This window comes from Podarcis muralis, chromosome 12 (assembly GCF_964188315.1).
Source record: "Podarcis muralis chromosome 12, rPodMur119.hap1.1, whole genome shotgun sequence".
In the NCBI taxonomy this organism is placed as follows: domain Eukaryota; kingdom Metazoa; phylum Chordata; class Lepidosauria; order Squamata; family Lacertidae; genus Podarcis; species Podarcis muralis.
The window spans coordinates 60,070,352-60,097,032 of record NC_135666.1 but is presented as its reverse complement, the minus strand read 5'-3'; the positions used below and the strand labels follow the sequence as shown (position 1 = coordinate 60,097,032).

At 42.8% G+C, this 26,681-nt stretch overlaps 1 protein-coding gene and 1 long non-coding RNA gene across 6 annotated transcripts in view; one reads left to right on the top strand and one right to left on the bottom strand.

Annotated features, from left to right (window-relative positions):
• Positions 1 to 2,870: 2,870 nt before the first annotated feature.
• Positions 2,871 to 26,681, bottom strand: part of HECW1 (HECT, C2 and WW domain containing E3 ubiquitin protein ligase 1) — a 200,355-nt gene continuing 176,544 nt past the window's right edge. For 4 of the 5 annotated variants that reach the window (XM_028749807.2, XM_028749812.2, XM_028749808.2 and 1 more), the window contains 6 exons: positions 24,729 to 24,827; positions 22,818 to 22,947; positions 21,470 to 21,616; positions 12,760 to 12,874; positions 10,799 to 10,997; positions 2,871 to 8,851 (listed from right to left, as the gene is read on the bottom strand). In XM_028749807.2, coding sequence (XP_028605640.2) covers positions 8,740 to 8,851; positions 10,799 to 10,997; positions 12,760 to 12,874; positions 21,470 to 21,616; positions 22,818 to 22,947; positions 24,729 to 24,827 — 802 coding nt within the window. In that variant the 3' untranslated portion in view covers positions 2,871 to 8,739. The remainder of the gene's footprint in view (positions 8,852 to 10,798; positions 10,998 to 12,759; positions 12,875 to 21,469; positions 21,617 to 22,817; positions 22,948 to 24,728; positions 24,828 to 26,681) is intronic. The other variant, XM_028749810.2, reaches the window with a different exon arrangement.
• LOC144324963 (uncharacterized) lies at positions 14,028 to 20,619 on the top strand. The gene is made up of 2 exons (XR_013390277.1): positions 14,028 to 14,873; positions 18,908 to 20,619. It is a non-coding gene; the product is annotated as an uncharacterized LOC144324963 (long non-coding RNA).

The following is a 26,681-nucleotide window of genomic DNA, read 5'->3' as shown; positions in this document are numbered from 1 at the left end:
CTCTCGCTCCCGGCTCAATTTGGGTCGCAGGGTGTGTGTGTGTCTGAGGTTCCCTCTGTTGACATGCTGGGCATCCCTGGTTCCCCTTTGGTAGTGGCGGTGGCAGCGGCAGGCTCAGCAGCCCGGAGCCAGCCTGGTAGCGCAGTTAACTCTGAGTTGCTTAAGGAGCTGCTCGCTCCTGTTGCGCTCGCCATTTTACCTCACATGATGTGTCTTTTGCCGTTGAACCAATCACACAACATTCATTCCTTACTAATGAATCTGCAACACTTAAAATATAAATCCAGGGACATTAAATGAAATCCGGGGACATTCTGGGGATGGATTTTGTCCGGGGACAGATTTGTAAATCCAGGGACTGTCCCCGGGAAACGGGCCAGGGTTCAAATCCCCACTCAGCCACAAAGCTCACTTAATGACCTTGGGCTGGTCATTGTCTCACAGACTACCTCAAAAGTTGTGAGGATAATATGGAATGGGGTGGGAGAGAAACCATGGGTGTCACCTTGAGTTCCTTGAAGGAAAAAGTGGGATATACATTTAATAATAATAAAAATAAACTGTCACTGTTGCCTAAGCCAATGCAAATCCTGGGAACTGTAGCTTATTGGGTTTTGAGAGTTGTTAGAAGAGCCCTATTCCCCTCACAGAGATACATTTCCCAGAGTTCTATAGGAAGAGGGATTGCCTGTTAAACCACTGGAGCTCTGCGAGGATAAAAGTCTTCTAACAACTCTTATCATCCTCAACAAACTAGTTTCCAGAACTTTTTGAGGGGAAGCTATGATTCCTTAAAGTGATATCACACTGCTTTAAATGTAGGGTGCAGATAGAGCCTACAGTTGTCTGAACTGCCCCAGCAGTGGAGGAATGGTCAGGAAGCAGACTTTTTGCCAGTACTGAGAAATGGGTGGAAAGGTGTGTTTACGAAAGGTGACGGTGCACATACTTGTAGGGTGAATAATTCCCAAAGAATAAAGAGCTCCTGTACCTTGCAGTGTTGTGCAGGAGAGAACATTTCAGCAGGTACACTTTTTCTCACCACCTGCCAAAATTCTCTTTCACGATTCATTAAAAGTAAGTTAGACACTTTGATTTCTTCTGTGCCTTGTCCCTTTACATGCTGGTGAGAAACGTAGGCGATTGGGCAGAATAAAGTATGAGACTACAAAAAATCAGAAAGAATTTGTGCATGTGCTGGTGAAACAAACAAACCTGAAGACATTGCCCAGCAGCCACTGTGCCTATGGACTGCTCTCTTGTGTGCTGAGGCAGCTTTAGTGGAGATGGTTTCTTAGCAGTGGCAGCGACAGGAAAAAGCATTGACACCTTCTTCTTAATGTTAAATGGTACAGGTGCTCTTGGGAAGTTCAGATGTTGGAAAACCATACTATGTAGATATTTTCCCATGTACTGTGAGTTTAGCTCCTCTTTGCAAGCAGAATTTTACCTGCTTGGAAGCCAGTCAGTAGAGGATTCCTGTGATGCAGTGAGGGATGCTAATCTTCCTTCTTGCATCTGTGGTTTGCTTATAATTTAGAGGAATACTGAATTGTTCATATTCAAATAGTGTTGGCAGATATGTGGACTAACTGTATTTGCCTCCTGCGGTTGTAGACTGATGTTTTTGAATGCATTATCCTCAGTGATACATACTTGGCTTTCAAGCAGTACAGAAAGCTGTGGAGTGGAGGACAATGGCCTCTAGTGTTTTGCTGTGGAGAACGTCCTTTCTGATTTACGTTCTGTATGCACTGAAATGACAGCCTGATTTTTGTGTCGGCCTTGAGAGACTGTGCAGTTTGCAAAGTATAAAGCTCTGTCTCTTTAAGGTACAAAGCATAGGTAGTACCTGGTGTTTCAGGGACAAATTAACCCAGGGGTAGGCAACCTAAGGCCCAGGAGCCGGATGCGGCCCAATCGCCTTCTCAATCCAGCCCACAGACAGTCCGGGAATCAGCGTGTTTTTACATGAGTAGAATGTGTCCTTTTATTTAAAATGCATCTCTGGGTTATTTGTGGGGCATAGGAATTCGTTCACCCCCCCAATATAGTCCAGCCCACCACATGGCCCACGGCTGAAAAAGGTTGCTAACCCCTGAATTAACCTCTGTTGAACCCCTAGTATTGCAGATTGGGGTGATTTACATAATTTGTCACAGAGGAGGAAATCCCCTTCCTGCCTCAAATTGCAACAAACCATATTACATCTGAAGTGCAACACTGTTTTAATCTACAGTCTTTTCTCAAAGCACAAATCTAATTCCTATTTAAATCAATAGATTTCTGCTGGTGGTTTGGTTTGATTACTGATGCCCCACAATGGAAAATACAACATTCAATTCTAAAATATCATCATCATCATCATCATCATCATCATCAATAAGTCATTTACTGAAAGCATCTAGCAGACTAACCTCACCAGGCTCCCAAGTAAAATTTTTATGGCTGCTAATACCCTACCAGTTTTGGCAGTAACAGCCATAAAGAGGGGAAAACATAAAGTAGGCACAGCCTTAACCTCCACCCAGTTCAGCATGCTGATAGGGATGCTAATTGCTTCCTCTCTGTCATCAGATTGGCCATTTGATTAATGGAAAAGCATAGATCTGCTAAGGGGAGAGAGGATGTGTGTCCGGGGTGTGTGTATGCAAGAGTGTGGGGCACGCACACCCCACACTGCCATATGGTCCCCCAGGGAGTTGGCAAAGTTGAATGCAGCCCTCAGGTCAAAAATGTTAGACTTTCCTGCTTTAGGTAATGTAACACCTGCTTTAAAGCATGAGATTCTATCAAACAAGAGGGCATAGAACAGGCCCCTTCACAAAGCAAGCCACAGAAGATAAGCTATTAATAACCACACCACCTGATGCCATAACAAAGAGATTTTTTTATTGACATTCCTTTACAGTGATATGATTGAATAGAAAGCGAAGCCTGAGTATCATGTGACATTTTCCTGTCAATATAAGCAAAATTAGCCCAGTAACGAGGACCTTTCCTGCCATTGACTTGTATGAAGTCTTTAATGAAACCATAATAGACACTTGGTTTTAGGTAAATTGGAAGCTGCAGGGAATTCAGCTAATGTTTCAATATTGACTATAGCTAGTATCTACTATCTACAGACACCTGTTGACTTGATCAAAGGAACTATGGTGTGCTAGGGAGAAAATAATACAACCTTTTGGGACATAATAACTTGGAAATGCTATCCCAGATTTGTGGCATATTGCAGTCAATTTTTTAAGCACTGAGGTACAGCAAGAGGAATAATTGTAAAAAGCACCATCTTTAACGTAGAAAGATTTGTTGGTATATGTATGACTGAACAGGTTCGATTTCCACTGGGAATTCATTCCTGATATGTGTTTGTTGAAATTAATGGCAGTAGTCCTGTTGACTTCTAAAAGCCTAGGATTTAATTTAGGGCAGAGATAGTTCACTGAAAAATGAATAATAGAATTCTAAAGCCATAACTCTCTTAACTGAAATGGGATTGCCTTCCAACAACCTTATGTGATTGTGGAAAGAATCCCATTGTTTTCAGTAAATTTAGTTCCAGTTAAGTGTGTCCATGGCTTTAGATTATGATCTTAACATATATGCTTTGAATTTATCCAAATTAATATGTGGGGATTTCAGATTAATGCATTTCGGATTAAACAACAATTCTCATACTGTAGCAATGCCAAGCTTTTGTTGTGATGAGACCTGTAGAAAAGAAAAGAATCAACCTGGTTGTGAACTCCGAATTTTCTCTCCATTACTAAAACTTCATTGGCACTTGAATGAAGTTGGGATGCTGACCCCTTCCTCCCCGCACCCCCGATGAATTAATGCAGAAACGATGACCGTGCAGTGGGAAACTGGGCAAAATCCACTTTGTGGAATCATCACACCAAAGCAAACTTGAAAATGGCTAAATAGGAATAAAAATTGTTTTAGTAAAATGAAATTACAATATAGTTAAAATAAATGCAGACAGTAATGTGGGGAAATGAAGCTGGCGTTTACAACAAAGGAAAATGAATCTTATCAATTGTACTAAGGACAGCAGGGTTTGAGTTTGTGTTGAAAGCAGAACCTGGACTGCTATATAAAGTGGCATTTGTTTTAATTAGCCGGGTGTCTGAGACTTGAAAGGGCTTGGATTAAATAGTCTATTGAATGACATAACATGGTATTAGATTCAGGTAGGCAGCCGTGTTGGTCTGACGCAGTAGAAATATATTTTAAAAATAAAAAAATTTCCAGTAGCACCTTAGAGACCAACTAAGTTTGTTCTTGGTATGAGCTTTTGCACGCACACGAAAGCTCATACCAAGAACAAACTTAGTTGGTCTCTAAGGTGCTACTGGACATTTTTTTTTCTTTTTTATATATATAACAAGGTATGAATTTCCCCTTCATTTGACAATATTTGCATTTACCTGATTGATGTGGAAACCACTTTCCCATATTGCCCACTCCCATGGTAGGTCAAGACTCATGAGATTGGCTCCACCCATGTGGTTACTTCATTAATGCATGCCCCCCCCCCCCGAGAATGAGACAGGTGTCACAGGGGAGCAGCTTACATGCTGCCATGTATCCCAGAATGATATACCTGCACTTTTCAATGCAATCTCTCCAGATTGTGATAATCTGGGTCCTAGGTCCACAAATATATTCTTTGTCACCTGCAAAGTGGAATCTCAATGCCCTCCTCTTTTTCTTAAAATTTATTTATTTTCCTCCCCAAGCTAATTTCTCAGCCTTTCTCCTCTGCTGTTCAGTCCCTTGCATAGGAGAGCCTGCCCAATGCAATGTTGACTTGGAAAAAAAATCCAACTCCTAGGGGCCAAAGGGTCTTCGCCCCCCCCCAATAAAATATTTGAGGGGCGTAGCCCCCCAAAGTTGATGGACATTGCCATTCAAATGGTTTGCATGCACCATGTCAAGTGATTGATTTTCCGTGGTGGGGTTTACCTGCCTCCCCAATATTTTCGTCAAGTCGGCACCTCTGATCCAATGCAATTGTATAAAAAGAAATAGATGATGATAAATTGGACAGATAAGTAGTTTTTAATACTGTAATGAGTTGACAGAAGCCCATACTGTGGAACAGATGAAAAATGGATTTGTTTAGGTGTCATGAAAAATGAAAGCTATGAAGAAGAAAGCTTCCTGTCTGGATTATTTACAGCACTGCTTTTGCCTGAGATTTAGAGAACAAAATCTACAATATGTTTTCCTAGAAAGGAACAGACAAATGTTCTGGGGGCCAAATCCAAAGCTACCTATATCCTATTTCAGTTCCCAGACTATATCTGGCATTGGAACATAACTGTATAGTGACATTTTGAGCATCACTCTTGTTTCAGATGCCTTCATTGCATATACAAATTCTTTCACCACTCTACAAAAAAATAGTTTACTTTTTAATAAAATATAGTTTTTAAATAGTTTTAAAAATCCTGACTATACAGCATTATAAATAAAGGATGTTGTTTTAATTCTTGGTATATAGTACTGTTATATTTGGCCCGCCTCAAACTAACCAGTCAGATGGTTGTGCCTTGTCTAGTTAAGTTCCATTCCATTTCTTGAAAAAGATGATACCTCATCTTCAAGACCATACATATGACTTTGTAGTGACATTGGCTGTAATTTTAAATACATGTACGCAGGCCCAAGATACAATGATTTTCCTAAGATTTTGTGCACAGGGGATTGCAGAGGCTATATATTGGACAACTGCTTTTAGGTTAATATTTCAGGAACCTCCATTTGTTTTAGAGAGGTATGCAAAGAAGCTCCATTGAAATGAGTGGAAATTGCATTCCAAGTTCTGTTTGGTAGGCTGCTTCAACACTCATCTATTTAGAGGCTTCCTACAGCAATGATGGAGTTGGATCCCGACTTAGTCGTAGCATAGGCCGATTGAAATAAATGGGACTTGTTAGAGGTGACTATTTTAACTACCATTATTTCTAATGAGTCTGTTCTAAGCATGACTAAGCCTGTATCCAACCAGTAATATACGCGGTATAGTGTGTGCTTGTAAAATGTATATTAAATGCAGTTGATATGGACATGAAAAATGTAATGATGTCAACTGATTCCAAATTAATTGGTTTTACTAAAACTGGCATTTCAATCTAAAATGCTAGATTGGATTATTTAATGTAAGGTAAGATTTCACCTTGGGGAGGAGTAAAGTGGCTGCAGTTTCGGCAGCATGCAGCAGGATGCTGCTCATTCACCTTTAAACCATAGTTTAGTTTAACAATGGTTTAAAGTTTCGTGTGAATAAGGCCACAATATGGTAGTGATGAATGAACAAACCTTTATCAGGTGTTTGCCTAATAAAAGATTCATCACACAAACACAGATTAGTTTAGGTTAGTTTTCATATCAGCTAAAATAGCCGGCAATCACCAGGCCACCTACTTCCCAGCTCAACACCCAAACCAGTAATGAATATCTGTTCTTCATATACCTACTTGTTCCCAGGTCCCATGGCTTTTGTTTTGTCCATTTTTTCCTCTTTGAAGAGTGTAAATGTTCCCAAAAAGAACATGCATGATCCAGCCACAGTTAAGCACAAATGAGAGATGTACAAATGTCCTTAAATTTCTCTTACCCAAACCTAAAAGTTATAAACTTTGGATTCTAAATTGCCCATAATTTTTTTAAAATTAGGTCAATTTTTTGTGGTTTACCTTAAAAGTTATATTTTCTTGATTTGGGTGGGGAACTATTCTGAGAATGTTTCCTGTCTGAGCATAGGTTTAGGTTTCTAAACAGAAAAGAAACCTTATGGAAGTGACTACCACATCACTTTGCTAAATATTGGAGTATCAGTACTGTGTCACTCCATTTTTTAATTTTTGGAATTTGTTGGGTATATGCATCAGTTATATAAGCAGAGGATCACATCTAGGATAAGTGAGGGAGCATATCTTGAGTTCAGGAGCCTCAACTATTCACATACCGTACTTATCCCATTATCCTTACCACACTTAGAAGTTAAGGGCAGTGACTGTGTGTATTAGCATCTCTTCCACAGTGAGAGAAAAGGACAGCATACAAGCACAATACTTGTACCTCACCCTAGGGCAAAAGAAGAGGAGGATCGGTCCCTTTTCAGAGACAGCATATAACTAAGCACCATTTCTTATGATCTCTTTGTTGCTGTGATCACATACACGCTTAACAACTTACACTGTCTTGATTTTTTAAAAAGACTGCATAGAAATAAGGACTACTCTTGATGGAGACAAGATACACATGCAGCCCAATCCTAAACATGCTTACTCAGAAGTAAGTTCCACTGAGTTAACTGGACATTACTCCCATGTAATTGCACGCAGGATTCCAGCCTTATTCTCAGATCTGGCTTAGCTCAAAAAAGGCTGATTTCCCACCCCACCCCCTTACTTTCAGCAGTACCCATCAAAGTATGCATGTTCCAACGTGTTTTACTGTCTTGATTTTGGCAACGGAAGGCACAGTTCTCAAAGTTAAGCCATGAATTTTTCCATCTGGTTACAAAAGAGGCCAAACTTTACAATTCACTAATAACTAATGTGCCTGGTAGACAAATGGTGCTTTAGGAACCCCAACAGCAATGCAGACAATACTGTCATTCATATTGCCTCAGCACCATCATTCTCTGCAGCTTCACCAACTAAATCCCTTTACGTAGAACCAATTCCGCAATTATGGAGGATTTGAGATCAAAGAGAAATGAAACAAAAACCACAATTCTGTGTCGATCAATATGCCTCAAATAAGTATTTGCTTCCATTACAGGGTGCAAGATTGTCTATATTTCTTTTCTGTAAGGAAGTATTTAAACATCAAAAAACAAGAAATCAATTAGCAGAACCAGAAAATATTAGGAAGAAAGAGGGTTATTCTTCCTGTTACTTTTGCTATGTACATTAATTAGGTAAGGTGATGTTGTCTATTATGCTGTATAATAAAATATCCTTCTTGGGTGCTTCATGGGTGTTGTCATTACACTACCTCCCATCAGTGCCTCTGCAGTGCAAGTTCCTTCCTGTTCTGGCAATCAACAATTGTCAACAATCACAGGCACACTCTGCTTTGCACTACAGGTTTGTTTTGTTGTGAATGTCTTATCTACACCTTAGGCCTGGCCCAGCTCCAGCTGATGTAGTTGATTTGGGTTATGAGTTCTTGTATTAAAAAACAAAACAAAAACAGTTTTGCTCATAGGTGCTATCTCACCTTTGTGTGATATGTACAAGAAAATCAAAGATGAATGACAAGACTCTTGGCCATCTCCCATCTGCAGATACAGCTGTTAAGATGCAATATTAAAAGTGTGTTTAATCCTGAAGAGATGTGCATATAAAAGCTTGGAATGCTTGATGTTTTGTTGTTGTTTTTTAATCAACGTAGGTGGGAGTAAACATTTATTAACATTTGGTCAAGTGTAGCATAACTTGCATTCATATTTTCATTGTTACTAATGGAGGTATGTGGAGATATACAGAGACCTTGAGATAGGGTTTTTTTATATTGCATACAGGTGAGTTGTCCATTGGAAATCAAAGATGAAAGCATGAAGGTTAGTTCTTAAAGGAAGGCTGTTCTTCATGCACAGCTTTTGTCAATCCCGATGTTTTTTCCCAGATTATAAAACACAGAAAACCAAAATCATATGGCAGCCGGGAAAGTAGTGATGTTACTGACCAGGAACACAGTCAAAAAGTCTGAATGTCCTCATTCAAGTCCAAAGGTGCTAGTTTCTTCAACAGCTGTCAACAGCTTTTCATATAGCATAGAATAGGATGGATAGGGAGGAAGATCCAGGCGATTGAAACATGTATGTGCCCTGAAAGTGAAAGAACACTGTGTGTACAGTTTTTAAAGAATAGAAACACGTAACCCCTTGCATAGTCCCTGACTACTAGTCATGTTAGCTGAGGAGTGATGGGAGCTGGAATCCCACAACTTTTGTAGAGTTGCAGGTGAGAAGAGGTTGAATCATTAGTCATGGTGGACGAACCACATACGGATGGTATCTGTGTCTTGCCTGGACTGAGACTCAATTTATTCACCCTCATCCAGTTCATTACCTCTTGTTTGAGGTAAGTATTACAAGCGCCCAAAGCCCAAATCTGGAGCTGTCCTCAGTGAGCTTCACCAGCATCCCAGGGCAAAACCGTAGTGCTCTAACACCGCACAATAATCTGACAAGAAACTTGCAGGAATATGTTCCTACTCAGGAATGGGAAAGTCACCCTTTGCTTCTGTGGCTAAACCACATATGTGGGAAAGCCTAAAAGATCTAATTTTGTAGCGAAAGCTTATTTTGCAAAGAATTCAGTTATTTAGCAGATGAACATAAGATAGTGAATATTAATATATTCAGTCTAGCTGAATAAAATTCATAGATCTTATCTGGGAGAACAAGTTAGGCAAGCAGAAAGAGGCCAATTACCTTTCTAGTATTTGGCAGACCAAAAGCCTGAGGCATCTTTCTAAAACTCTAAATCTTTCCTTTCTTCTACCTAGCAAGTTAATTGCAGTAGATTTCTACAGGAAACTTTAACAATGTGTAATTAGTACATTTTCTGAAAAATATGAGCACTTCTCAAAAGCTTTAGGGGAATAGTTATTCCTTGGAGAGTGTCCTGAAAGGAACTCAGTTTGGGCTGTTGCTGATTCAAAGGCTTTCTTCCTCTTGAAAGGCTTGAGCGGTCTCTCAGGTGGATTCAGACTGATGCCAGTTATACTCGGGCTCTCCTCCTCCAAAAAGGACACACAGAAACGTGGCAGGTTTTGCCTGAACATTAATCATTACTTGAATCTGGTGTTTCCAGAAATGAGGCCATTTCTGACTCTCAAGATTTTGAGGGCTCTTTACTGAGACACCCACAAAGGCCCCCGGAACATGGAAGAAATGGAGAACTCTTTCATGCCACCTCCAACCTTCTTGGGTGCTTTATGAGAATGGAAAGGGAACGGCATTTTGCTTTTGGGAAATCAAGCCCATTGTCGGTCTTGGAGTCTGGCAAATCCCCAATCTTGCCACCCTCTGGAGCTGCACCAGCTCTTCCCCCGCCTCCCAAATATGTCCTTAGCTTAATTATAGTGAATCTACTGCAGGTGGAGATATTCCTGGCATGTAACATAGCTGGTCTTTCCCTTTAATTATAGGACTAAAACAAAGGTTGTGAAGTGTGGCGCCAGAGTTGTGAGCACCTAGCAGAATCAAAAGCCACATTATGTGTTTGCCACAAGTTGTACAGGTACCAAGTGTGCTGGGCAAATCATTGTTTTGCAGAGCCAGCTCTATACCAACCTCAAGTGACAGGTTCTGGGATACCTTTAAATGGCATCAAGTTCTAAATGATTTAGCTTTTGTATATGTATATATATATATTTCTTCATTTCCATTTATATCCATGTGTGTGTGTACACACACACACACACACACACAGAGAGAGAGAGAGAGAGAGAGAGAGAGAGAGAGAGAGAGAGAAATGGAAATGAAGAAGTAGATATATATATATATATATATTTAACCATTTTGTGGTATACTGTTTGAATTTTCTGCCACAGGCACCAAAATAGTTCTTCACCTGCCTATTCTGCATGCTTCTCAATAAGCAGATAACAGGGAATAATGAAACTGGACAAATATTATCAGAATGCTACAAGTTCCTGTACTGAGCACATCGTATAAAGTTATCTGCTACTAGGATATAAATGGAAATGACAAAATGCCATGAAATGTTTTAGAACATGTATGATCTTATTCAAAATGCAAACCTACCTTGGGAGGGATGTTATTTTACCCCATTTCTCTATACAGAAGCGTCGTAGTCCATTGCTCCCTCGAAGGGCTGCAAAGCCCTCATACGGCACACTAGATGTCCCAGTGACAAACTGCAGCAACCGTAGCCTTTGCTCATTGTTGAACCTCTCTACTGCTGCCCAGAACCATCGTATTACGATATGTCCATCATGGTAACCTAAAACAGAAAGTGTGCAAATGAGAAATGTGTTAGAAACATACAAAGAGAAGCCACAACTGCTTATGATGATGAAATAAAGCAACAGGATTTTTCTGCCTTCCCTTTTTGGTTTTGGCTCTCACTAATGGTACAGCTAAAGAAGTACCTCTGGGGAACAATTTTCACCTCAGCTGGTCTGCCAAGAAACCCCTCTGGGCCTGCCATGGAATTCTTGCACTTTACAGAGGAGTCTGAGACGGGTGCATATTCATGCCATGTGGGCAGCTTAGTTGAGCCTTACTGAATGAATAGGAAAATGAGCCTTTTTTAAAGCACCCTAAAACATTTCCAACAACTTTCATGTGGCACATTTCAGGGGCAGGTCCATAACAGTGGTAATTCAGCAAAACTTGTCTGCCATTACTAATCTTCTCAGGTAAAAACTTCTGATAGGCTTCCTAAGAACCACAGGATTCCCTGGAACAGTTTGAAAACCACTGAACTAAATGGGTGGCAATGTACACAGAAAAAAATAGTTAATGTGGCAAACTGCATTTGTATATAGCCAACTCCTCCCAATGCTCTAGTCTACTTATAAGAAATATCAGTGCAGTAGGCTTGCAAATTGTGCAGGGGTTACATCCCTGGGGGTTGTGCGTAAAGCTGAAATCATGTATAGTCATTCAGAACCACTCCCGTCACTCCCTGGGTGACAACCCCTACTTTTCTAAGCCCATGCTTTAAGCGGGCCTTGCTCTCCTTGCAAAGCAGGGAGCTTTTAAGCTCTCTGCCTTGCTTACCAGACTGTGGGAAGGTCTCGTGGGCTCTGGAGGTTCTTGCGAGATCTCGTGGAGCCATCTGAGCAAAGGAGCAAACTCTTGGGGCTGAGGTCCCTTCACTCCCCCAATAAAAAAATTGAGGGGGCAACCCCCCTCCAGTTGATGGGCACTGCCATTCAAATGGTGTGTCTTGGGATCGATTTTGGGGGCTTACCTGCCCCCCAAATATTTTATTCAAGTTGGCAATCCTCCATCTTGCAGGAGCCTCCCTAAGCCCACACAAGTCTTTCCCATAGCTCAGTAAGCAAGGCAGAGAGTTTAAAAGCTCTTTCCATGCTGGGAAAGCCCAGTACAGAATGCGCTTTTAAGCTCTCCGTCTTGTGTGCATTTATTTTGTGCAATTGTGTGCTGGCTGGCTGCCTAACATGTAAAGCAGTGATTGTGAAAGTTAAATGCGTGCAAGTTGACTGCATTTCCCCTCTAATGCTGCAGTTTTAAATGACCAGGATTCCCAGGACAAGAACAATTGTGCAGTGCTATACATTCTTTTTCTCTGGTTATTCTGTGTCCTATCTGTGATCATATCAGATTTACTCATCCTCAGTTGTATCCCATGAGAACAAGAAGTAGACCTATATATTAGTACATGAGACTGGAAAAATTCTTGGAATTGCTACAGGACCATAAAGGACTGCCTGTGATTAAATGAATCCCTGCAGTCCTATAATATCCTAGTATACATGTATACTTTCTTCATAGTATTTGGAAGTGATTGCAGGTGTGTGTAAGCCTGAGGACAAGTACAAACAAGCCAAGTATGATCACGGGGTGGATTTTTGGAGGGGGGGGGGGTGGACCAGTAGTGTTATTAGACATCTGGGCCAACTCCTAGTCTATGGGCCAGTCTCTCTTAAGAGGACAGTGAGAATTTCCACCAAGAGGATGAGGGCAAAAGGATCATGAAATGGAAGATGAGAAGGAAAAACAACTGCATAGTTTACCACCCCGATATTCTGTGTTGTTGCGCCAGTCATTGAGGTCTATTTCCGCAGTGCCAGCTATCACCAATTCCAGCTCTCTAGCGTCGAAAACAGAGACAAGCCTTGAGTCTACAACCTGAAAGACAAACCACAGTTGAAGCTGACAGTACAACACATACAAAGCCTTGTCAAAGTGAAAAACCACATGCAGGCATGACTGCTCTTAGGCAGGCTAAAACATGTTGGCAGATATCTGCCAACTACATTCTGGGCAATGAGGATTTGAACCAAGTTTTCCCCTTTACTAACAAATTCAGGCTGAACAATTAGAGTTGATTTGGAGCTCCTGTGAAACAAGCCTGCTTCCTCAACAGATTAGATGTTTTGTAATAAGGAAATCAATGAGGAAATGGACTGGAAAGTGTGGACCAATGCTTTATTGATGCAAGGTTGTCCAATCTCCTCACAAACAAGTCAGGATGAATGTTCATTAAACAGATCATCTTGTGGTGACCTAAGTTACCTACAGCTTCCCCACCCTCAACAACATTATCAACTTATTCATGTAGTATTTCCCAATCCCCCTAATGTACTACATCAACAAAGGCCTATTTATTTATTTTTAACATTTATAATAATGGCCAATTAACTACCGTATTTTTCACTCTATAAGATGCACCCAACCATAAGACGCACCTAGTTCTTAGAGGAGGAAAACAAGGAAAGAAATATTCTGACTCAAATGTATGATCTTATTCAAAATGCAAGCCTACCTTGCTGTTCTGGCTTCAGCGATAGTTGCGCAGCCTGCATTTGCTCCATTAGATGCACACACATTTCCCCTTACTTTTTAGGAGGGAAAAAGTGTGTCTTATAGAGCGAAAAATACGGTAAGTTCTCTGGGTGGTTATGATGATCAGATATTGCTAAATAAATTTTGCAGATTTTTTTTTGCTATATACAATGCTGACCAGTAAAAATATAAGATGTAAACAGAAGAGAAAGAAGGAGAATAGTCATACAATGTTCCAGCACAAAGATATATGTGCATAAGAAGAAAGACATCTTGGGCATTACTGAGCTGGCAGCAACATGTGATGTGGAAGGGGTCACAAGTTCTTGTGTGCAACTAGTTGTGTGAAATCTGGGCTAGGTCAGGGCTAGTGTGTTGAACTGCACTTTTCCTGCTACTCTGCTTTTACAAAGCAATATGAATGATCAACCTTAACCAGCAAGCAATTTTATCCCATGATATCTGTAGCTTCAATTTTCCCCACACCTACTGAAGGGAGAGGGAAGGGTTGCTTTTTATATTTTGTACCTTTGTTTTCTATATTTTGTACCTTGTACCTAAGAAGGATCTTCATATGTACCTAAGAAGGATCTTCATATTCTTGTATACCTTGAATCTAAGTCAATTTCTGAGCTAGAAATAACTTCACCTGCAAAAAGGCCCCTCGAAGGAATGCAAGATAAGACAGAGACTGTAAGCTAGAAATAGCCTCGCTTTTTCACTTTAGGAATGCAAGATAAAAAAGACACAGACGGGAGGAGACGGGAGGAGACGGGAGGAGACGGGGGGATGCAGGACGCTTAGAAAGACACTATAGGGAACAATAGGGAGGGCTGTTTAGAGGGCTATAGACATGCTAAAAATAAGTTGAAAACTTTCCAGTTGATTGGGAAAGTTTCTGGAGGGCGTGGGAAGGAGGGAGAGAGCCCACTCAAGGTATAAGAAAGTCTGCAGAGGGGTATTTTGGGGGCAGTCAGTTTTCCAGAAATTATTCTGCTGGCTGTCTCCTGTGCACAGAGAATAAAACTGCTTTCCTCCAAAGAAGGATCTTTCCTGGTGTTTTCTTTTACTCTCTCTCTGGATCTGAGGACGCGGGCCAACGATTCCCTGGCATGGACTAGGCTCAGCCTACATCTTGGTTCCCTGACCGGGAATCTGCCCCACCTCAGAGGGCTGGGGAGAGCCAGGCTCGACCTCGGTGGACAGCTCGGATCGGCAATTGCAGGCTCCACGCGCACCCTGCCAATTTGTGGGGGGAGCCAGCCATACCGCTCCGGAGCAAGGACCCAGGTCGAGGGAGGAAAGAGGACGGCGCCGAGGGGACAGGTCCGCAGCGGAAAAGGTAAGCTCCACAGGGTATAGGTGGGAGCAAGCTCCACAAGGATAGGTGTGAGCAAAAAGAGAGCCTGATCAGCTCCGCCAGCAGGGTAGAAGAAGTGCCACTGGTTTTGGTGTGCCCAGAAAAAGCAGCAAAGGGTGCTGCTAGGGCCCCGGTCGAAGTCTAAGCGCTGCCGGTTATGGTTGGTTGTTGGTTTTGTGCCCAGAAAAAGCAGCAAAGGGTGCTGCTAGGGCCCCGGTCGAAGTCTAAGCGCTGCCGGTTATGGTTGGTTGTTGGTTTTGTGCCCAGAAGAAGCAGTAAAAAAGGTGCTCTTGGGCCCCGGTCGAAGTTGTGAAGCACTGCCGGTTGTGATTTTGGTTTTTGGGGGGAAAAAAAAAAAGGGGTTGGGGGAGGTGCATGGGTTTTTCTGAATGTGCGTGTGGGGACACTCCAGTGAATGTTTTGAGTGTGTGAGACGTTGAAAGCAACGTCTGGCCTGTGACTGAGTGAAAAAAATAACGTTAGGAGGAGGGAGTGTCCCAGTATCCCAAGTGTCCAAGTGTTCCAGGGTCATGGAGAAAAAGCAGTAAAACAACTCCCATGACCCCCCTGCAATGCTTCCCTGAACAAATTGAAAAGATGCCACGAAGGGAGAAGAGTGGGGATTTTAAAAACCTGATGAAAAAATAGACTCCAACACTTATGTGGAGTTCCTAACCGTCTCCCATGGCTTAAGAAAAGTAGAACTGTGATTACCTGTGCCATGCCAAACTGTGCCCAGTATGGCAGCAAGTACAAGTTAAAAAGCCAGCAGTTTTGCCAGTCCCAGAAGAGAAGTCCCAGAAGAAAAGGAGGAAGGAATAATTAGCCCCCCTCCACCCTATGCAGCAACTGCACCAGGGCTAAATGAGGTTTCCCCTACCCAACCCCCAAGAAAAGAGACTGAGGGAGAAAAGAAAGAGAAGAGGAAAGTGAGGAAGAAGGTGGTATAGAGAATGAAGAATTCAGAAGGTGAAGTGGACAAGCAGTCCAAAAGAGTGTTTCAGTATGTAGAACCATGTGGCTTCTTGAGTTCTAGAAGCAGCACAATGCAAGGATGTGAATTGGCAGACAGAAAGAAACAGAGCAGAAGGCTTTGAGAGCCGCATGGGACAGAACTGTTAAAAAAAAAAAAAGAGAGAGACAATTAAACCCGAGGGATCAAAGAACCCTGGGATTACAATACTGACCATTGAGGAAATCTGCAAGATAAATGCCCTCAGGGCAGCGGACAATACTGATGTTGCAATTGAGGCAGGTAATAGTTGCAATTGAGGCAGCTAAAACTCCACTTTGATGGCCCCACTCCACTGAGTGTACGACCCCCTGGAGTCATCCGATGCCCAGGACCACAGACCTCCAAGCACCTTAAATCAGAATCCTTCTTTCGAAGAGGACCTGGCCAAAATAATTAGGGGTTTGTCTTCAAACAGCCAGAAAGCCAAAAATGCAATCTCAGAGCGAGCGAGGGTGTCCACGGGAGGGGCAGAGAACGCCTAGGGAAAAAGCCAGTGCGCCATCTGCAGGCAAGAGGGTCACTGGAAAATGGAATGCCCAAAGGCCCCACGCCCGACACACCCCACTCCCCACAGGGTGGGAACAGTAACCAAAGTTCCGATGCCTATGTACCCAGCCATGAGCCTCAGCATTACAGCCACAAGCCCAGCTCTGAACTCCAGAAAAATCAAGGCAGAGGGCAAGAACAGGGATCAGTGCAGGGATACCCCATGGCCTGAACCCCACCTCTCCAGTCCTGAGAGACGGAAAAAAACTTACTAGGATAAACCAGGCCCAACAAACGCAGGTTCCCAGAAGCTGCCTGGCCCTGGTCCAACAATGGTTGCTCGGCACACAGAATGAGGTTTCTGAAAATGATTTGCTCAAAGACTGTTGCAGAAGCAAGTGAACTAACTGTTTCTCATTCATGCAAGTAACAGGACATCAGCCCCCCCCCCCTTTGTGCCAGGCGCTTGGAGGTAGCTTCAGAGCGTTATCTTGAAGGGGTACAGTTAGGGTTACCCCAGAAAGCCCTAAAAACTGTTTGTGAATCCCCCCCCCCGCCAGGCCTTGGCGTACGCATTTTTAAAACTGCATATTCCTCTAAGACAAAAAGCATGAGCTAAGCAGTCTTCTCTGTAACAAAAACGCTGTAACAAACCCAGAGCTGAGAACAGAAAAGCTTTTCGCTTCCCAGATCCAAATAACCTTGGTCCTGGTACATTGACTTGCAACATACTTCTGGGAACAGAGCCAGAGAACGAAAAGCAACATTTCTATGTAAGAACCTGTAAAGGGGGAGAGGAAAAAAGGGGTTTGAAAAAAAGGATAAAACCTGCTTGTAAAATGTTTTCGGTGCGGCCTGTCTTTTGTGAACTGAATCACACAGGTGCCTTCTGCCCCTTCGGATGGCAGAATAAAACGCTCTTTCTCTGGATTAACCCCTTGGTGTCGTTTGGCTCCTTTTGTCTCTGCTCGGGTGCAACAATTATTCCTACCCATGGATTAATAAGGCTACAATCTCTTGGCAGCTATTCCAAGAAGGACACTGCTGCATTCAGCCAGCTACCCTGTTGCCGGTAGGAGAAGGTGAGGAACAGATGCACGATCGCATTGAAGTGATGGATGAAATATATTCCAGCAGACCTGACCAAAAGATGAGGCAAACCCCCACTGGCCTTCATGGTTTGTAGATGGAAGCAGCTTTGTTGAGACTGGACAGCGGAAAGCAGGCTATGCAGTGGTAGCCCTGGAAGACCAGGTGATCGAAGCAAAGTCACTCCCACCTGGAACATCGGCCCAGTTGGCAGAGCTAACTGCGCTTACCAGAGCCCTGAGCCTGGCAAAGGGACAGAAGATAAACATTTATACAGATTCTAAGTATGCATTCCTGACTTTACATGCCCATGGAGCCTTATGGAAAGAAAGAGGTTTGCTTACCTCCAGAGGAAACCAGGTGGCCCACCCACAAGCCTTATTGAACCTTCTGGATGCTGTATGGGAGCCTGAGGCAGTGGCAGTTATCCATTGTTATGGACACAAGACTGGACCAGGGGAAGTGGCCAGAGGAAATCGATTGGCAGACAAAGTGGCCAAAGAAGCAGCCCGGGAACTGGCCCCCGCCTTGGTTATTGGAGCACTGGTCCCAGAAGAGATTTTAAGCACTACTGACAAGCCAGCTTATACGAAGCAGGAAAGGGACACTGCAGACGCTCAGGAGTTGACGTTGTCCAACGAAGGATGGTACCTTACCCCTGATGACAGGATATGGATTCCAGAGTCCCTTTCTCGGCAGGTTGCTCAGAGATACCATGATTCAACCCACATAGGACCAGATGCTACAACCAAGCAGCTGGAAAAATGCTTCTATATAGCCCACCTTTACCAACTGGCAGCCCAGATCTCCAGGAAATGCCTGCTGTGTCAAAAGAATAATCCCAGAGCCGGACCACTGGCTCCCCCAGGGATTCAGCACAGTGGAACTGCACCTATGGAAGATCTTGTCGTGGACTTTACTGAATTACCCCGTTGTGGACTGCACCGCTACCTGCTGGTGGCAGTGTGCACCTACACCGGATGGGCCGAAGCATGGCCCACAAAGACTGAAAAGGCATTTGAAGTAACCAGGTGCCTGCTTAGGGAAATCATCCCTCGCTATGGACTGCCAAGGTCCATAGGATTTGACAATGGACCAGCATTTGTTCATGCAGTCCTACAGGGACTGGCAAAAGCGCTCCAGATCAACTGGAAGCTGCATATTGTTTATAGACCCCAGAGTTCTGGAAAAGTAGAGAGAATGAACAGAACTCTAAAGAATCAGCTGTCCAAGCTGACACAGGAGACCGGGTCTAATTGGGTGACCATGTTGCCCTTGGCGTTACTCAGGGTCCGCAGTTTCCCGTCAAAACGGACCCATCTGTCACCCTTTGAAATTGTATTTAGGAGACCGGTCCCATATGTCAGAATATGCAACTGAATAATTAAGTCCAGATATTTTTCCGAGTTTTCTTTTGTCTCGACAGGTGGACCCAGGCTCGCAACCCCTGTGTGTTGGCTGCATCAGTTCGAGCCAGGTGACGAAGCGTAGGTGAAAGACTGGCAGCAAGCCCCCCTACAGCCTTGCTGGAGGAGACCATACACTGTGCTACTTTCTACACCTACTGCTGTGGAGGTTGCTGGCATCACCCCGTGGGTCCACCCTACTCAGTAAAGAAAGCCATTTCAAACTGGACAGTTACACCAGATCCTGAGAACTCCCTTCGGCTGATTATCTCCAGATGCCTGGCAGACGACCGCTCTGCTGATATCACACCGGGAGCTGATATCTCAACGCACAGCTGAAGAATTGGATGGGAGGGGCGCCCGCGGGCAGCGTCCCCAACGTGAAAACCCGTGCCGGGACTAATCCAGGAAGTCCACCAGGACATTTAATATTTTCATAAGGACTTTTTATTTTTTGTTATCTGCTCTATGTCCCACAGCCCTGACCCCACTGAGCCATACCGCCCTTACTGGCCTGCTGGCCTCTGCTACGACTGGTTCGTCTTGCCGGTGGTAAGAGATGGCGTGCTCATTGGCTATTGGAAACTGGGGTTTGATGAGGTTACCATATTAAGACATCCCACTACCCCGTTGTGGCTCCTCTTCCACACCACTGTCCAGCACGCGTGGATAGTGCTCATACGGGAAGTTGCAGAGACGGTCGAAATCTATCGAGTTCTGGACCGCTCTTGCTGTTATGGGAGGGTAATCAACTGTTATCCGGGGGGTAGAGCACTGTACCAACCTCATCTGGCGGACCAGGTTCTAATTTTAATCCAGGCGATAGATGGGACGGAACCTATCTTAATGCAAGTACTGCAGGGGTGGGAGCCTTAACCAGGTGTGCGTTGAAATTGCTAAACAAGTACCAGTACGAATTGCCACCCCAGGATTTCAGCTTCCATATGCCCTGGTCAGTAGGGAGGCAGCTCGAGAGTTCAATTTACCCAACAGGGTTAGTAGGAAAGTTGACCCACATAGTGGGAGCATCAGCTCACCGGTAGGCTCTCACCCTTGAGGAAGTTCACCATAATGTTAAATCTTTCCAATTGTTGGCTGTGTATGCACATACCACCTTATGCTAAACGGCCAGGTTTGATGCTACATGGAATTCCCATTGGTAACATCTTCAACATAGAGAGGAGTTTGTGTGCTAGTTCATTTTTATTGCTGCATGTTTATCCCAGATAATAATGTCAGCATTTCGGCCACAATTGACCACATGGAAACAATGATAGCTGAAAACCCGCTAAAAACTACAGAAGGTGATCCGTGGAATTGGTTATATTCTTGGTTGCCCGATGGTGGATGGGTGGGGAGGATATTTATTATGGTGATAGGCCCAATAATGCTTCTATTGCTTTTCTGCTTCTGTATGCCCTGCTTGATGCAATGTATGCAAAATATGATGGAGAAGATGATGTCTCGCATGATGGGACCTCGCGTGCTTGCTTTCATAAGAGATTATAGACCTCTACCCCAGAACGAACCTAAGTATTAGGTTGTTCATGAGAAGAGGAGGGAGTGAAGGGAGAGGGAAGGGTTGCTTTTTATATTTTGTACCTTTGTTTTCTATATTTTGTACCTTGTACCTAAGAAGGATCTTCATATGTACCTAAGAAGGATCTTCATATTCTTGTATACCTTGAATCTAAGTCAATTTCTGAGCTAGAAATAACTTCACCTGCAAAAAGGCCCCTCGAAGGAATGCAAGATAAGACAGAGACTGTAAGCTAGAAATAGCCTCGCTTTTTCACTTTAGGAATGCAAGATAAAAAAGACACAGACGGGAGGAGACGGGAGGAGACGGGAGGAGACGGGGGGATGCAGGACGCTTAGAAAGACACTATAGGGAACAATAGGGAGGGCTGTTTAGAGGGCTATAGACATGCTAAAAATAAGTTGAAAACTTTCCAGTTGATTGGGAAAGTTTCTGGAGGGCGTGGGAAGGAGGGAGAGAGCCCACTCAAGGTATAAGAAAGTCTGCAGAGGGGTATTTTGGGGGCAGTCAGTTTTCCAGAAATTATTCTGCTGGCTGCCTCCTGTGCACAGAGAATAAAACTGCTTTCCTCCAAAGAAGGATCTTTCCTGGTGTTTTCTTTTACTCTCTCTCTGGATCTGAGGACGCGGGCCAACGATTCCCTGGCATGGACTAGGCTCAGCCTACACTACAACTGAAAGCACAGGGAACAGTTGGAGTATTACATTCCTTGGAGTGAAAATTAATAAATCCTCATACATATTAATAATTCTATGAAAAATGGATAAAGCCACAAATCCCGCCACCATACAGTACCTTTTAAGCTATATCTGCGATCTGTGCAAACTGACATTCTGTAATACTGTGCTATGGTCAACAGCAGTTTGCAATAACACTGTGCATGCTCAAATACTGGTTAGTCATTACCATGCACATTCAACTTATACAGATGTTCCCTATTAATATTCCATGGGGAAAGCCACTATTTTTGTTATTTATTTCTCCGGCCAGAATGCCCTTGTGCCCGTGACTGACAAGGACGCTGCCCCTCTTTGGTACTTACTTCATAGAAGCCACGGACCAGGGCCTCCGTTTGCTGAACCACACCTCTTTCCACTCGCCACTTCACCATCCTTTCAATGTACTCCTTCTTATTCTTTTCAGTCACCTGTGTATTTGCACCTCCTGATTTCAACTCCCTTTCTGTTACCTAGCAAACAAATTAATCAACAATAATAAACACTGAGCAGCAGAGTAAAAGTAACCATAGTAACACATTTCAAAATTCAAATACAAACTGCAGAACAAGAGTTTTCTATCAATGTATGGTTAATACCTCTTTTTATTATTTTCTGTATTATGCTGTTTTAGATTAACTTCTTAGTATTTTTATGGCACAATTTCAAACTGTGTTGTTTTGTTGTGGCTTTGTCAGCTGCCACAGTGTTGTAATGGACATGAACTAAGAAGGCCTGGGTTCAAATCCTTGTTCAACTATGAAACTGACTAGGTGATCTGGGGGCCATTCAGTTTAGCCTCCTTGTTGTGCGGATAAAGTGGGATGAAGGGTAGCATACAAATGGGTGCCTGCAAAATGATAAATATTTTAAAAAATATTCCAGATTGGTATTTGCATATATGGGTTATCACAATCAGTGCTTTTACACCACAAAGGGTGTGTGTGTGACAATGGTTAACTTTCAATTGTAAAACAAACCCTCTGTAATCTCTGTGTTTGTGGTCATCATCCTGAATTTGTTTTTGAAATATCTGCTGATTGCTTGAAAGTCCACATTTCCCCATGAAATTCACTGGATGACTTAATTACCTCACAGGGCTAGTGTGACGATAAAAGTGCAGTAACTTCCACTTATGCCATCCTGAACTCACTGAAAAAAGGGGAGCATAACTGGAGGAAGGCTATGGTCCCTGGGCAGAGAGAAGGACTCTTAAATCCATTTAAGTCAATGGTGTCAATGCAGCAGTACTACTTTCTGTCGCTTGACATTGCTCTGAACTACCTCTGTGGTGCAAATGTACCTTATTAAAACTCATGATTCTCAACCTTCTTTTGCCCTTTTGGTTTGAATATGGGCTTTTTGCTCAGCTCAGGCAACTGAATTGCAGGGGATTGGACTAGATGACCCCCAGAGTCCCTTCCAACTCTGCAATTCTATGAACTTCCTATTTCCTCCAATATCACCAGCTCTACTGATGTGTCGCCAACCAGTTTTGTGTCTTCTCTTATTTTCCAACTCTCACTTATTCAGCTCTCAGTCTCTTATTCCTTTTATGTTGCACCAACAGCGACTCATTTTGTCCAAGTGATTGTGGTCTTCCAGCCTGAATATACCTGCTTCACCCTATTTTCCAAATCTCTGGTAGTTTATCACATACATATAATTGCTTACCTGTCCAAACACTTCCTCATTAACTGTGAAAGTGAGGTCCAGAATATCAGTGATGTTGTTGTCCTTCATCCACTGTAAACTTTGATGGAACTCTTCATCCAGGTACTCCAAGTCGCTTAGATCACATGGCCTGATTGTACAATAGAACACAGATCATACCACCACCTTCTGGCTTCTACAGAGATGGCTTATTGCACAAAACACAAAGTGGCTGAAGTTTAAAGTCTAGCATGAACAAAAGTTCCCAGCTGAATGGATTCATCAGTGGCTACTAGCCATGATAGCTAAAATAGCTAAAACGTCTGTCTTCAGAGACAGTATACTTTTAAATATCAGATGCCAGAGAAAATCTGTTCTGGGCTTCTTCCACAGTCTGGCCACTCTTGGAAACATGATGCTGGGCTATGTCAGCCAATGGCTTGACCTAGCAGGGCTTTTATGTTTTTCTGGCTATGGTGGATGGGGTGCCACAAACACGTATTGTTTGTTCCCTGTAATATGCTGACAATAGAGAAGGTTTGCTTGTGCACCTCATTCCACCATTTTGCATCACAGCTACTACTGCCCTTTTCTGACAAAGCAAATACTGTTTGGTCTTACATCAAACTCTGTTATATAGATTTTCTTTGAAAGAGGCAAATTCAAAGTGCTTCAACCACAAAGTGAACAATATAGATGTTCTGCCTCTTTCCATATGAACCTACCTGGACCCTGAGATCATCTTCTGAGGCCCTTCTGCATGTGCCTCCTCAGCAAGAGGTCCAGAGGGTGGCCACATGAGAACGGGCCTTTTCTGCAGTGGCTTCCTGTCTGTGGAATGCTCTCCGCAGGGAATTCCACCTGATGCCTTCATTATACACCTTTAGGCGCCAGGCAAAAACATTCCTCTTTAACAAGGCCTTTGGCTGACTGACATTCAAGGCCCTTTAAAAATGTGTTTTTTTTTTTGGGGGGGGGGTTATTGGGTTAGTCTTGTTTTTATTTTGATTATGTATTTTGTGTTATTATATTGTGATTTTATCCTGTGAATCACCCTTAGATCTGCAGGTATAGGGCAGTATAACAATTTAATAAAAGATAATAATAATTGTGACTGAAACTCTTTTACCTGTCCAGGGTTTGCAAGTTTATGCAAGGACAGCAAATTCAGGTTTATCATGATAAACAATTGTGTTTGGTTCTTACCCATAAAAAAAAAAGTAATCTTAGATACGTACTATAAGGTCCCACCACTATTACAAGGGCAAGTGAACTATTTTCTACTGAACAGCAAGCAATCTCCTTTTGGAGCTCTGCTACAAATGACTCAGTGTTACCTGAACTCAATCTGAATGCTTTTCAATGGCATTTGCAACAGTACATTTTGGAGCAACAGGGATTGCACATATGATTTTAAAAAGTATGCTATGGAGAGCAGCAGTAACCACAGTCAAAATCAGCAGTTGCACTGAAATAGCAGGAAGCAACAGAGCTATTTTGTTGTGAGTGTTGCTGGGCTTGTGCTTGTTTCTGCTCTTATCCGTTGGCATTCCTCCCTCTCACATGCCCCTGCCCCCTGCATGGCTGCTACAGGGCATGAGGGTGAGGGCACTCTGGGATGCTGAAGCCCTGCCCACCATCTGCACTGCTTGTTTCTTGCTTCACCTGAAATACTGCAGGTGGGAGCATCATCCAGTGCCTTACAGTAGGACTGCAGTTATGCAGTCCCAGTCTATGCATCTTCGCAATATTCAATGGGGCTTACTAACAGGCATGCGTGCACAGGATTGCAACTGTTTTTCTATAAAGTGCTAACAATAGGATTGATAAAAAAAAATTGCTTTCCAAATTATTTAATCCCCCATCCACCCCCCAAAAGGGGGGGAGATGCAGATTTGGATCAGCATCTACCATGATGTGCAAAATACTCACAGTCTTAACAGTGCTTTGTAGAATGGCCTCGTGAAGAAGGCGTCAAGAAGGTACTGATGAATAAGAGCCAGGCCAAGGATACGCCCACTGAAGCGGAACCTGCCCCAGGAAGAATGCACAATAAGTGATGTGAAAATGATGTGTTCTTCAGGAGACAAGAACATGGAGCATGTTCTCCTGTAGTCTCATTCGCACATAAAACTGAGTCAAATTATGGCTAGGCGTGAACAAGCACTGGGGGGGGGGGCGGGAAATGTAGTCCTTTCGCTCCTCTGCTCCTGTTGCTGCTGTGCTATTAGGAGCTAATCCACAGCTTGGTTTAGCTTTTTTTAAACACGCCCCCCCCCCAAATCAACCTAAATGAATTCCCTTCTCAAACACAAAACCGGGTTGAGCCATTTTGAAAATAATTGAAGGAATTTGGTCCCAGAGCAGCTTTGTTTTGCTTTGCATCCACTCCACACAAGTCTGGTACACTAGTATCATTGCTAGAATACTTGATGTCAACACAATATGTTTGAACTTACTTTATTGAAAAGTAGCATGTAGAAGAGGATGTGAAGTGATATCAAAATTGTATATGTGGCTCCTAGACCTGTGATAGCTCATTCATACATGGAGGGTATCATGTGTGACCCACCCCAAGGATTTGAAATAGAGAATGATTGAGAAGGCCAAGCTAGCTTTTTAAAAAAAAAGAAAAGAAAAACACTGATCTTATTAAAGCATCATTTCTCCCTATCAGGCAACTGTATCCTTGTGGGGATAACTCAGGAGCAGTTTATCCATTTGGGACAAATGTCATGCTTTGGACTCCTGCGGCCCTTTGTAATCCAGTTGGAGCTAACTCTACATTCTCTCTGTTTCAGAGAAGGCGCTTATGTTGTTCCAGTGACCATTAACACATGATGGGGTTATATGACTCTTACAGGTGTTTCCATACCCAAGACAAAAGGCCAATGTTCAGTATGCTTGAAAAATTGCTTCATTTCATTTTTGTGGCAGTGCAATGTGTTGAGAAGCAGAGGGAGAGAATTACACAGGAATGGCAGGAGGCTGAGCAAGGTTAGAAACTTGCACAATGAAAGCCAGATGCTACAAGTTAAAAATATAAGTCAGATTGGGTAAAAGATCTGTCTCAGCAATTACGATAGGTATTGTAGCAATGTAGAAACATGAGAAACACCCCACTCTTTTACTGTGGGTCAAGGGCAGAGGTAGATAGAGAAGCTGTAGCAACTTTCAAAGAACTCAGATGCCTGCAATGGAAGTACAATCTCATGCTCCCATTTGTTTCCGTAAGACTTCCCAGTAAATTAGTTATGATTATTTTAAAAACTGACATATGGACAACCTTCTAATCCTCTCCATTTGATGGTTCTTGAAGGAACAATGTTCCTTCTTTATCAGCAGCCTTCCTGCAGAAGAGGTTTGGGCATATTGAAATCTCTTGCCTGTTAGACTCTATCCAATTTCGGCTCTGATAATAGTAACAATAATAACTATGTTTTCAGGTAAGGCGATAGTTTCTTTTAATTTGCTTTTACTTTTTCATCTGTATGTATAGTTAAGAAAATTAAAGAGAAATGAGTTAATGCAGGGTAAGTAATCCATTATGTAGTTGGATGTAATACAATCAAATTATATGCTTGGATTCTGTTTGTATTAGGTGGGTGTTTTCTGTAATAAACCAGATAATAAACAATGCCTTGCTGAGCTTAGATTGCGCCATCTAAATATCACATCTGGAATGTCTGTCAAAAAACAAGAATGGCTATTGTGAGATTGCAGTCTTTTTTACTGACGGAGACTCGGGGGCTTAGTATGTATACAGGGCGACAGCCAATTAAGTCAAAGAGAAGACCCACTGAATTATGTTTCAATGGGTCTGTTCTAAGTATTCCAGTCCAACACTGGAAAGCACCCATTGCCTATTGAGGGACTGGAGCTGCT